Source organism: Lepus europaeus, chromosome 4 (assembly GCF_033115175.1).
Source record: "Lepus europaeus isolate LE1 chromosome 4, mLepTim1.pri, whole genome shotgun sequence".
Taxonomy (NCBI): Eukaryota; Metazoa; Chordata; class Mammalia; order Lagomorpha; family Leporidae; genus Lepus; species Lepus europaeus.
The window spans coordinates 146,387,709-146,401,120 of NC_084830.1; the positions used below are offsets into that span (position 1 = coordinate 146,387,709).

Below are 13,412 nucleotides of genomic sequence, written 5' to 3' on the forward strand. Positions count from 1 at the left end.
GACCAGGTCTGAGGCAGGCTGAAGCCAGGAGCCAGCAGTTTGCTCTGGGCCTCCCACATGGGTGCAGGGTCCAAGCGCTTAGACCATCCTCCATTGCCTTCCCAGGCACACCAGCAGGGAGCTGTATTGGAAGTGGAACACTCAGAACTCGAACTGGTGCCCATGTGGGATGCTGGCCCTGTAGACAGTGGCTTAACCCACTGTACCACAGCACTGGCCCCAGTTTTTACGACTTATTTACCTGAAGGGCAGAGTGGCAGAGTGAGAAATGGGAGACAGAGAGAATCTTCCATTTGCTGGTTCACTCCCCAAATGCCTGCAACAGCTGGGGCTAGACTAGGCAGAAGCCAGGAGCCTGGAACTGCGTCCAGGTCTTCCACCTGGATGGCATGGGCATTAGCAGGGATCTGGATTAGACGTGCAGAGTATCCAAGGCTCAACCAAGGCACTCCAGCATGGAAAGCAGATGTCCCGTTGTGCCACAATTCCCATCCATATTGAACATTTGATAGATATTGGATTTGAAGATGTCTTTAGATATTTGTTTGCTTTTGTTTTCTGTGTTGTTTTTTAGAAATGTTTTCAGTATTTAAAATTTACCCCCAAATCTGATTTAACTCTTTGCTGTGAGAGTGCTTTGTTTGTTTCTTTCCTTCAGCCCTTCGAAGTGGACCTTTCCCATGTGTATCTTGCCTATACTGAGGAGAGTCTACGTCAATCTTTGATGAAATTAGAAAGGCCACGGACTTCAAAGGGTAAAGCAAGGCCAAAGACAGGGAGAAGGTAAGGATTGTTCTTAAATTCCATGCAGTGAATACACTGAGATAGTCTAATTAGATACATTTAAAGAAAGGTAAAATATACTTATTTAGCCTGAGAAATATTTTTGCTGATGTATTAAAAATCAAATTTCTTATAAAATTACAATTTGAGTGAATAATTTGAATACTCCTGAGTTGTAAAATTTATTTTTAATCTATTCTGTTCTTCCCAGATGTATAATGGATCACCTGTTTGCTTATTTAATTCCCAAATTCTATTTTTTAAAAAGATTTACTTATTTATTTGAAAGGCAGAGTTACAGAGAAGGAGAACCAGAGAGATAGAGAGGGAAAGACAGAAAGGTTTTCCATCCACTGGTTCATTCCCCAGATGGCTGCAACGGCTGGGGCTGTGTCAGTTCGAAGCCAGTAGCCTGGGGCTTCTTCTGGTCTCCCACATGGGTGCAGGGGCCCAAGGACTTGGACCATCTCTTACTGCTTTCCCTGGCCATAGCAGGGAGCTGGATTGGAAGTGGAGCACCTGGGACTTGAACTGGCACCCATATGGGATGCTAGCACTACAGGCGGCAGCTTTAGCAGCTACTCCACGGCACCGGCCCCTAATTCCTGAATTCTTAAATCTTCTAGTGAAATGCCGCTTAGTTTTTCTGGTTAGACTCCAACATATTGTATTATGCTGAATAGCTTTCCTATCATAAGCATTCCCCAAGAACTTTGATTTGTTTGAACGACCAGTGAAGGGAAGCTTCTCTGGCTGTCTTTCCTGCTCTTTTGGGTGCTGGCTCTGACTGTTGGGTGGTATCTGTGTATCATCACATAAGCCCACAGAAATCAGAATGTGGGAGTTCTGGGCTATAGCTTTATTTCTTCTTTCCCTTCCCTTCTCTGAGGGGTATTCAGCATATTCCATGTGATTCTAAACATGAAATTCCTGAAATGTTAGAAAATAACAAGCTGGGGCCAGCGCTGTGGTGTAGCTTCCCCATATGGGTGCTGTTTCAAGACCCGGCTGCTCCACTTCTGTTCTAGATCTCTACTATGGCTGGGAAAGCAGTGAAAGATGGCCCAAGTGCTTGGGCCCCTGCTTCAGCATGGGAGATCCAGAAGAAGCTCCTGGCTCCTGGCTTCTGACTGGCCTGGCTCTGGCTGTTGTGGCCATTTGGGAGTAAGCCAGGAGATAGAAGACCTCTCTCTCTGCCTCTTCCTCTCTGTAACTCTGCCTTTTGAATAAATAAATAAATCTTAGGGAAAAAAAATAACAACCTGCTTTTTCCCTGCTTTAAGTACCTGGACTTCTAAGTTGTATGTAGGGAGAAGCTGTATATGGTCTCAATGTTTTTGTGTTGCATCACCTCAAGGACATAACCTAACACTTACAATTTAAGGATAATGGCACTTGGAGTTAGTTGCCTATTAAAAGTATATACATTTTTATGTTCTTTAGCATTTAGGTGAGAGGTTAAAAACTTTCATACATATGTATGAAAGTATTTGCCACAAGAGATAATCAAGGGATTCACTTGAATATTTGGCAACCACACAACTCACTTGGCCTGGTCACATGGTGTAGAAAGTGGAAATTATCATCTGCCCATCCCTTCACAGCTCTGGCACAGTGGAGTGGGGTGGCATCCTCTTGTCCCTTCTCGAGGTGACCTTCCCTAGCCTGGTCAGTGTCAGACGTTGGCCTGTTTCTGGGCTCCGGCCACCCTGTGTATCTGCTACAGGACGTGTCTGTGTTTCCACCTTCTAAGAAAGCATTTGTGCTGTCCTTTTCTCTTCTCCAAACAGAAAACGTTCTGCAAAGCCTGAAACTGTGATTGATTCTTTGCTACAGTAAATGTTATAGACTTGAAGTTAAAATAAAAATTCATGATATTCTCATGGCTGGACAAAATCTTTAATTAAAACATTGAAGATGTCTGTGTAATTTCAAATAATGGAAGCTGTAAATCATGACGTAAGACTGGAAATAATTTACTTAATAACATTTAGTCTGTATATATTAAGTTAATATGACGTACTGAAATTGTACAACTGGTGATTGTTCAAATTGTCACACTCCTCTTCAGTTGTATTGTGTAGGGAGCCTGGGGAGCTTTTTGTGCTATGTAGATTGGCAGTTTAGATGTATGTATAAATCTGCTAGTGATGTACTCCACTTATGTATATTTAAATAGCAGAATTTCAGAATAGTAAAAAAATGTGTCCTGTTTTGCACATGGGAAGTAGCAGAGTGGCTTGTCCTGTGTTGTGCTGTTAGATGTGAATGTTGGGGTGCACAGCTGAGAAATGAGTCTCTCCTCACACTCTCCTGCCCGGCCTACTTCAGTGAGTCCTGGTTTTTATACTGATGTTCGTTGCGTCTTAAGTGTGAGATGATTAGTCTTAGTGGTCTTCTGTAGAAAATTTTATGATTCATCAGTCAATCTTTGAAAGCATACTTTTTTTTTAAAGGTGAAGCTGTGTTTCATATGGACTTTTTTTCACTTTGAATTCAAGTGTGCTTCCTTTGTTGCTCTTGCTCCATGTTCCCTTAAAACACTGAATTGTACCTGAGTACAAGTGGTACAGAAAGCTAGCAAGCTTAAGTACTGGCCGCTTGTGTTTGGACATGCGTTTTCTAAAGGTTCACTTTGAAGTGTGGCCTGTGGGTGCTTGGCTTTGCTTGATTCCAAATTTTGGTGGGAATGATTCTGTGTCTTCCAATTTAGAAGGGTTTGCATTTTCCAGAAAAATTTATTCAAGGAAAAAAAAATCATCTTTTAATCTTTTAAAACACCTTGTTTTTGTTTTCTTTGTATTTTTTAACAATAAAATTTTCTTCAAATTTTCTATGTTGGTTAACCCACTTAAACCATATTCCTCTAAAAATAAAAATTATGTGTTATAGTAAGTTGTAATAGATAGAATTACTTGTTCTTTGATTGCTTTAAAACATTTTTATGTTTTTTGAAAGTTAAGCTACTCCTGAACTTAATGTATCTTTTGTGGGTTTTTAAGTTATATAATCAGGGGTGGACAGAGTGGTACAGTGGGTTAAACCATTGATGGGGATGACTCCATCCCGTATCAGAGTGCTAATTTGATTCCTGACTTCTATACTTCTGATCTACCTTCCTGCTAATGCATTCTGGGAGGCAGCAAGTGATGGCTTAAGTACTTGGGCCTCTGCTTCCCACATGGGAGACCTGGATGGAGTTCCTGGATCTGGGCTTTGTCCTGGCCCAGGCCTGTCTGTTATGGGCATTTGGGGAATGAACCAGTGGATGAAAGATTCCTCTCTCTTTCTCTCTCTCTCTCTTTGCCTCCTTCTGCCTTCAAAATAAATACACTTTAAAATTATGTAATCAGTTTTGAAATACATTGGTTGCAAGTTTTAAACTTCTCAAATTAGTATTTATTAAGTATTATCAGTTTGGTTAAATATTGGTTTGTAATTTCTAATGGGCACATAGCGTGGGGATGAGTAAAAGTGGAAGATGGTGAGGTGGTAGTAAAAATGTGTCCATAAGTTTAAAGTACATTCCGGAAGTGGAGTACTAACTGGCCTGTGCATGGTGAGTATTTCCTAGGTCATGAGAATTCATTTCACTGGTGGCATTTTTTTTGTGGGGTGTAAGATAGTTAGCTGATAACTGCTCTGTGGGACACTTCTTTGATACTGTAAAAACTTGAGGTGAACATGTGTCTTGTAAGAGTTTTGGGGGCAGTATATCTTAACAAATGTTACATGTTTTGGTAATGCATCTGTAAGTGTTAGTAATTACAGAAATCTTAATTTTTAAGATCAATGCTGCTTCTTTTTAACCATTAGCAATTCAGGTAGAAAACGAATAACTTTTGAATTGTTTTAGAACATTATAGAAATTTAAGCTATTCTGTTAGATATTTTTTCTGTTTTACCCCAACACGGTAAGAAAAACACATCTATGAAAAGTCAAAATATTGAGACACTTTTGAAGCAGGCTGCGTTATCATTTAAGCATTTGTGTTAGGACAATGCTTACATCAGATGAATACTAAATATTCATCCTGAGAGATATAAAATTCACCATGAAAGCCAGCCTTGAACATGGAATGAAAATACGGGGCAGTGACTTGGAGCTGTTCATTTAACTCCAACTCTAGGAGTTCTGTGGTTTCTTCACGTTTACTGTGCCTTTGTCCACAGATGAAATATTTTGTAACTTCAGTGTTAATTTCATGAATGAATATAGATGAGCAAACATGCTCCTTATGTGAAATAAATATGCAGATTTAAAATAAAATGAGTGGCACATATATATAAATAAGTTTTTGAATGAGTATTCTCTTTTCCGTTTAATTTAAGAAGTAATATTTATTTATTAAAAGGAGCTTTGGTCAAATGTTAGGATTTATAATATATTCTTTAATAACCCTGTAATTATATATAAAAATAGGTAGTGTTTTAAAATGTAATCATGTTCCTCGTTTTTGTTCAGATTCTTGTAAATATAAGATTAATCGAGGGCGTAGGGATCTGCGTCTGCACGTTTGTTCTGTAAATAGAATCCGCTCAACAAGCTGTGTTATTTCCCTTCTGGAAAAAGGGTGATTTCTTTCTGCATCAAGAAGTTTAAGGATGTGCCAGCAGAGAGAGGAGTGCTACTTTGTCTGCAGTGTGCTTTAAAAATTATTACGGTTTAGGGACCTTCTTGGTTGTTTTTGTTTTTTTTTTTTTTAGTTTGTTTCTAATTTTTCCCCTTAGCTCACCTGAAGGAAAGTCCCTGTCTTTGCTTCAGGGCCATGAACTAAGGAATAGGAGAGTTTACATTTAAGAAGGCCAGTGTCTTCCCAGTTTCTTCACTTGTACATTTGTTTTCATTTTTAATTATCTTTGTTTTAAAAATACTAGAAAAAAACATAGGTCTTCCTCGTGCCTTTGAACTTACACTGTATTCTGACTTAAATCATTGATAATTTCAGTAGCATTACTACAATGCTGTATACTGGCTAGAATTACAAATTGAACGATGAGTCTGTTGCATTGATTTTGAAAGCCACACTTGCATTTTATTTTATGTATAATTTGTATTTGTTCAAGTTGTATTATATCAGTATTGTATGTTTACAAGCAGCATGGTTAAATAAGAAATAAAAATCTTTTACCAAGTGCCTATAGTAGTGGTCTTTTATGAACTTGTTGTGTTTATTTCCATCCTGAGGTTAATAAGCAGGTTCTTTGCATTTGCCCTCTCAGGGTCATGTATTTAAAGAGAACTGTGTGTTTCCCACCCAGAAAATCTTAATGTGTGGGAGTTTTAAACAGAAGTCATTGAGATATAGAAATTTGGGAGAGAGATTTTTGAATATACTTCTCAGTGATTTAAGTTTATTTTTCCACTGAGAATATTCAAGTTTTGTTTTCTCTTGCATTAGGTTTTTGAGAACAGAGACCAGTTCTCAAGTCATACCTTAAAGAAATATGTGCAAAATGTAGCCCACTGAAAGGTGAGATGAAACATGGCTTAGTGGTCTTGATACCACGATCTCATTCGGCAACTCTTCACGAACTAGAACAATCTCCACAACAATAGCATTGCTTGGATTATTGTTACTTGTACATTGTTTTGATCAACGTTGATTACCAGGCACTGTGCTAGGCTGCTTTAAGAAATACAAAGTTGGGGTGGTGCACTAGGTTAATCCTCTGCCTGCGGCGCCAGCGTCCCATATGGGCACCAGGTTCTAGTCCCGGTTGCTCCTCTTCCAGTCCAGCTCTCTGCTGTGGCCCGGGAGTGCAGTGGAGGATGGCCCAGGTGCTTGGGCCCCTGCACCTGCATGGGAGACCAGGAAGAAGCACCTGGCTCCTGGCTTCGGATCTGCGTCGCTCCGGCCCTTGCGGCCATTTGGGGGATGAACCATCGGATGGAAGACCTTTCTGTCTCTCTCTCTCTCTCTCTCTCTCTCTCTCACTGTCTGCAACTCTACCTGTCAAATAAATAAATTTTAAAAAAATGCAAAGTTGGGCATTTGTGTACAGTCTCAAAGGACTTTTTTTTTTTAAAGATTGTATTTATTTATTTGAGAGGTAGAGTTACAGAGGGAGAGATAGAGAGAAAGGTATTCCATCTGCATGTTCACTCTCCAAATGGCTGCAATAGCTGGAGCTGAGCTGATCCTAAGCTGGGAACCAGGAGCTTTTTCCAAGTCTCCCACACGGATGCAGGGGCCCAAGCGCTTGGGCCATCTTCTACTGCTTTCTCAGGCGATAGCAGAGAGCTAGATTGAAAGAGGAGCAGCCATGACTAGAAGTGGTGCCTATTTGGGATGCTGGCACTGCAGGCAGAGGCTTAGCCCAAAGGACTCCCCTCAAAGGACTTTAAAAAAAAATACAGCTTTTGGGGCCAGTGCTGTGGCGTAGCTGGTAAAGCCACTGTCTGCAGTGCCAAGATTCCACATGGGTGCTGGTTTGAGTCCCGGCTGCTCCACTTCCAGTCCAGCTCTCTGCTATGGCCTGGGAAAGCAGTAGAAGATGGCCCAAGTGCTTGGGCCTCTGCACCCACGAGGGAGACCCAGAAGAAGCTCCTGGTTCCTGGCTTCGGTTCAGTGCAGCTCCCGCCATTGCAGCCATCTGGGGAGTGAACCAGAGGATGGAAGATCTCCCCCAGCCCTTTCTCTCTCTCTCTGCCTCTGCCTCTCTGTAACTCTGCCTTTTAAACAAATAAATAAATCTTTATATATTTAGCTTTTGCATAAAGAGGAGACTCCTCTTGCTGTCGCAGGGCTTTCTCTCTTCCTTTTCCCAATTGCCAAGCTATGTAAAACTCCTCTGAGTGTATAGAAAATAAATGTAGAGGCTGGCCCTGGCATATGCAAAATAATAAGTAGTGCTGCCTTTGTACCCTCTGCGCCTCCTCCCCCACTGAGGTGTGGAGCTGCAGTGTCACCTGCTCCAAGCAGCACCCCGAGGTGCTCCCCTGGAAGCCTGTTACTGCCTTGTGCTCAGTACGCTGCTGAGAACACCGTGCGTTATGCCACCTTGTGCAGATCCCCAAGAGAGTGCTCCACACCTAGCACTGGTTCCTCCCTTGTGGATAATCAGAGCTAGGTAGAATGACATGTATTTTGCTTTGGCTGATGGGACTTTAAAATATGGTGGCCTACTTACCTTTAGTCTGATTTTCGTTCAGGACTGCCATTTCCTACTCCTTTTCTTCTTTGATCCTAATAATACTGTTATTTTCTGTCTTAATCCTTTGCAACAGATCACTTTGAGTCCATTTTTAAAACAAGAGAGTGCACAAATAAGTTAAGACTGCAGTTAGTGTGTGCCTTATAGGGACAGTTTGTACCATTCTAAAGCCACAGCCTCAACTTGATGCCAGCTGGAGGAACCTTCCAAACACTTGTTTGTTGTAACATTATCTGAATGTCTCCTTCTTAAGCCGTTTCATTTGCAAAGCAAATCAGGTATTCAGTCTTCCTTCGGAAGTTGAACAAATGTGTGGGAAAATGATTATGAAGAGGCTACTTCAAAAAAGAACCTGTTTCCTCTCTGCATTTATCTTGGGCTTCCTGTGACCCAATCTTCAAGTTACTTTTATCAGCGTTATCAGAACATCAGATTTTACCCGAACACGTTTATGGCTGTGACTAAAGAATATGACAGATCAGACATTCTTCCACACCTGCTCTCCTCCCCCATCCATTTTAGAGGGCTGGGGAAATTCTAGTTTTTAATCAAAGGCTTTATTTCTCCAGTTGCACAAAGGAATCTAACTGGGACTTTACAACGGAATAAAATATTTCTCAGAGTCGATACCAATCTCAGCAAGAGGATATTGCCCAACTCCACCTAAAAGTACCAGAGTCATTACAGAAGTTTGTTGGCTTTGATTCCTCCTCCACTGTGAGTTAGGCCTCCCCGTTGCCAGGTGTCGTGTGTGTGTGTGTGTGTGTGTCTGTGTGTCTCCTGCTGTAGCCCATTTTCTGTACATGTGTCTTTTGTGTTTGCTGTATACCTGCACTGTTCCTGGGACACAGAGGTGCTCAGTCCTCGCAGAACTCACAGCCTCTCTCAGTGGGCTGAGGGTGCCGTGTGCAGAGGGCTGTACAGGAGGGTGAATGGTGGGCGTCAAGTCCTGTGTTCTTCCGTTGCAGCTAGCACAGCATCTCACACGTCTGCCTGACCAAGGGGTCAGCCAGACTGCTTCTCGGGGAAGAGCTGGTGAGGCTTTGAAGCCATTCAGTAAGCGGGGAGACATTCTAGACAAAAGGAGTAGAATGCGTTGGCTGCCAAGTGCGCTGATGTTCTGCTGGAACTGAGGCCACAGGGCGTGTAGGGAGAGGCCAGAATCCCGTTGTCAGTTTTCTGTAAGTGAAGGATGTTCAGTGGGACTCTCAGATTGTGTTGTAGAGAAACGAGTGCTGACCAGATTGTGAAGGTTTAGATGGGAGGGACCAAGGCCTGGGAGAGCCGGTGATGTTGCACAGGCACCCTGGAGGCTGACCCATTCTCTCATGAACTGCCTGGCACCTGTGTGTAGTGAGCACTGGTGAACAGGAACCAAGGACCAGAGACTGGAAGTTGGACTAGGGAGAAGTGGACAGGAAGGATGACTCGGGCAGAAGAAAGGTGCTCCAGAGAGCTAGGAGGCGGATATCTGGGGTCAAGGCAGAAGGCTGGTTCTGGAGAGTGAGCATAACAGCCTCCCAGGGGACGTCGGTATTCCCCTGGGGCTGGAACTCCAGCTTGAGTTGACAGACTGGACCTAGGAATCAGCCCCGAAGTGAGAAAACGTGCTGCCCTACCCAGTGATGCTGGTAGGATGCAGAAAGCTAAGCTTGAATTGAGAAGCAATGCAAGGGCCAGTGCTGTGGCACAGCGGGTTAAAGCCATAACCCGCAGTGCCAGCATCCCATATGGGCACTGGTTCTAGTCCTGCCTGCTCCACTTTCAATCCAGCCCTCTGCTATGGCCTGGGAAAGCAGTAGCAGATGGTCCAAGTCCTTGGGCCCCTGCATCCATGTGAGAGACCCAGAAGAGGCTCCTGGCTCCTGGCTTTGGATTGGCTCAGCTTCAGCTGTTGTGGTCAGTTAGGGAGTGAACCAGCGGATGGAAGACTTACCTTTCTCTTCGTCTGGCTCTGCCTTTCTCTGTAACTCTTTCAAATAAATAAACCTTTAAAGAAAAAAAAAAGGAAGCAATGCATAGTCCTTTGTCATGAGAGTCCTCAGGTGCCTTTGGGCACCGTGAGATGCAGAAGGGAGGGTGAGGAAAAACTGTGGGCAGGTCAGTGGCACTAATGAGCCAGGAGCAACCAGAGGGGCCATGTCTGTGTGTTTAAAAAATGTATTTATTTGAAAGGCAGAGTTAGAGATCTTCATCCACTAGGTCACTCGCCAAATGGTCACAATGGCTGGGGCTGCTCCATGCTGAAGCTAGGAGCTTCTTCTGGGTCTCCCACATGGGTACAGGGGCCCAAGCACTTGGGCCATCTTCTGCTGCTTTCCCAGGCCATTAACAGGGAGCTAGATTGGAAGTGGAGCAGCTGGGACTTGAACTGGTGCCTCTATGGGGTGCTGTTACTGCAGATGGTGGTTTAACCCACTGTGCCACAAAGCCAGCTCTTGTTGTGTTTGTGTTAGAAGCCACCCTTTCTAATTGTGGCCCAAGACTGTTTTAATAAGAGACACAGCTATAGATTTGAGCCAAATGGCTTTTTTTCCCATTCGTTTATCCAGTGAATATTACCTACTACTAGATGCCAGTTAGAGATGGTTGATTCAAGGGCAGAAGGTGGAGGTAGCCAATAGCCAGGAGGGAGAGATCAGCCTTTGCAGTCAGTGTCACACATTCCATATGCAAATGAGGCCTGTTCCATGAAGCAGGCTAGGCTGTGGCTAAGTTTCTGAAATGAGGCATCTGGACTTTGACTCACTCCTGGACTTCTGCTTCGCTCGCTCTGTGTCTCCTCTTCCATCTGTGCTCTCTGTATGTTTAGAGGCACATCGCTGGGTTTCCATGCAGAGTCCAGGATTACAGTCTGAAGTGAATGGAATATGAGTTGTATCTTGACCATTGAATCTTGTCTTCAGACAGATCTGCCACAGAGCCTGCATGTGGCCTTTCTCTAACTTGTTCCAAATCTTTTTTTTTTTTTTAAGATTTATTTTATTTATTTGAAAGACACAAATACAGAGAGAGGTAGAGACAGAGAGGGGGGTCTTTCAACTGCTGGTTCACTCCCCTACATGGCCACAACAGTGGGAGCTAAGCTGGTCCGAAGCCAGGAGGAGCCTGGAGCTTCTCCAGGGTCTCATGTGGGTACAGGGGCCCAAGGACTTGAGCCATCCTCTGCTACCTTCCCAGGCACATTAGCAGGGAGCTGAATTTGAAGTGGAGCAGCTAGGACTTGAACCAGCACCCATTTGGGATGCCAATGCTGTAGGCCAGAGCTTTAGCTTGCTGTGCCACAGTGCTGGCCCCTCCAAATCTTTCTGGATGAATGGGGACACATCTGATATAAGACACACACAATGCACACTGCAGTGCCTGGGTGCAATACCCAGCTCTCACTCCTGATTCCAGCTTCCTGCTAACCCACACCCTGGGAGGCAACAGTGATGGTTCAAGTAATTGGGTTCCTGCCGCCTACATGGGAGACTTGGAGTTCCTGACTGTTGACGTCACTGGCTCTTGGCTTTAGGTGGCCAAGTCCCAGCTGCTGTAGCCATTTGGGGAGTGAACCAGCGGATGCTATCCCTCTCTCTCTCAAATAAAAAAAAATTTTCTTAAAATCTTTTTGACGGGCTTTCCTTTGTAGTCTAGGCCTTATACACAAACTATAACCCACAAGTCATATCCTGTGGCAGACTACAGCTCACGTTAGCTATTGAATGCAAATAAGTCTCAATCAAAGAAGAAAGGAAATTAAGGTGTTCAGGGTGTATCTGCTCTGATTGGGCTGAGCAGCCCCCATGACTCTCCTGTATACTTAGTGCCCTTGGCACACGGGTATTTCATGTGGGCAGGGTGAAACTGGCTGTGGTCAGGGTGAGACTTTAAGCTTTTGATTTATTCCCTTATTTTGAAAGGATTAAAAAGACATTACATATTTTTGTGTAATTTTAGTACTACTATTAATTTTGATGACGTGTAAGTGAAGATGAAAAGAATGCTAAGTCGCTGCGGTCAGATGGATATTCTTGCCAAGAAGGCAGGTTTCGATGATCTGACTTCATTTTGTGTTGTCCTGCTCTAGTTTCTTTAAATAATGGCTTTGTTGAGATGGAAGTCTTCTCTCAGCTCTGAGTCGTTACCTGGCTTCACCGTGTGGGACTTCCATAATGGGGAGAGGGAAAGATGGCCTCAGGACCTTGAATTAGCTTTGTGGTGGCCTCTCTTTTCCTCAGAGGCACAACAGAATGCAGGGCAAAAAATAAAAATAAAAGATAAATAAAAGTATCAAATGCATCCTAATGGGGTACACAATTCAGGGGTCAGTCCCTTCACAACAGATGTGCAGCCATCACCACTCATTAATGTCAGCATTTTCATCACCCCCAAAAGAAACCCCATGTCCAGTCAAAGCCACTGCCCATTCCTCTACCCCTCCCGGCACTATATTCCATTTTTGTCTCTCTAAATTTTCCTATCCTCAATATTTCCTATTAGTAGAATTACACCATAAGTGGCCTTCTTTATCTGGCTTCTTGGCACATTTCCTGGGTGCGTGCATTTTGTGGCTATGTCAGTATTTAGTTTCATTTTTTTTTGGTTGTGAATAATCCGCTGTGAGGGTATACTGCATTTTGTGTATCCTTTTTTCAGTGGACAGACATTTGGGATCTTCCCTTTTTTAATGTTTGAAACAGTTGCTGTGAACATCTGCAGAGGTTTTTTTATGGACGTGTTTTCCCTTCTCTCTGGTCTATACCTAGGATTCAAATTGTTGAGTCTTACACCATGTTTAACCATTTGAGGAACTGCCAGATTGTTTTCCAAAGTGGCTGCACCATCTTCCAATCACAGCAGCAAGTGTTCCAATTTTTCTGAGTCTTTACCAGCACTTGTTATTATTTGTTTTGTAAATTTTATTTAAGTTTAAAATTTTCTTAGCCACCTTTCCTCTTTTTTTTTTTTTTCAGGCTTCCGAAGGGCTATCATAAAATATGAAAATTTTCAAATATATATATAAAAAAGCAGAATAGTTCAATCATCTCCATGTACCCTCCTCAGCTACAACATCAGCTCTTTTGATTTGTTGACTGGATATGGTACATCGCTTCCCCTGTTGGAAAATGAGGGCTTACCTCATTCATTTTCCCCCTCACAAATTTTTTACAGTAAGTTATCTTTTAGTTCTTATATCACCTTTAAAGTTCACAGAAATAATTAAACCTCATGTTCTTACTCCACCAGACCTTGACAGTGGTGGTAACTGACTCCTCCCAGGGAAGCTGGGAGTGTTAGTGCCCTGCCTGTCTCTCCCTACCGTGTTCAGCTCTTCCTTTTGTATTGTCTGGTGGGTGGTGTTTAGAGTCTGTTCTCCATCTATATTAAGTCTTCCGTACTTTGTCAGTCGGTTCTAAGACTTGATATCCAAAAGAATTTATATTATCATGAGTTTAAAGGTTGTCCATGCAGCACCTGACAGTGTG

At 43.0% G+C, this 13,412-nt stretch overlaps 1 protein-coding gene and 1 non-coding gene across 4 annotated transcripts in view; both read left to right on the forward strand.

Annotated features, from left to right (window-relative positions):
* The window catches only part of KIF3A (kinesin family member 3A), a 61,914-nt gene extending 55,998 nt beyond the window's left edge, over positions 1-5,916 (forward strand). For all 3 annotated transcript variants that reach the window (XM_062189191.1, XM_062189192.1, XM_062189193.1), the window contains 2 exons: positions 659-783; positions 2,574-5,916. In XM_062189191.1, the coding sequence (XP_062045175.1) occupies positions 659-783; positions 2,574-2,622 (174 nt within the window). In that variant the 3' untranslated portion in view covers positions 2,623-5,916. The remainder of the gene's footprint in view (positions 1-658; positions 784-2,573) is intronic.
* A 6,131-nt stretch (positions 5,917-12,047) lies between these two features.
* Positions 12,048-12,177, forward strand: LOC133758956 (small nucleolar RNA SNORA64/SNORA10 family). The gene has a single exon (XR_009865853.1). It is a non-coding gene; the product is annotated as a small nucleolar RNA SNORA64/SNORA10 family (small nucleolar RNA).
* Positions 12,178-13,412: the final 1,235 nt, after the last annotated feature.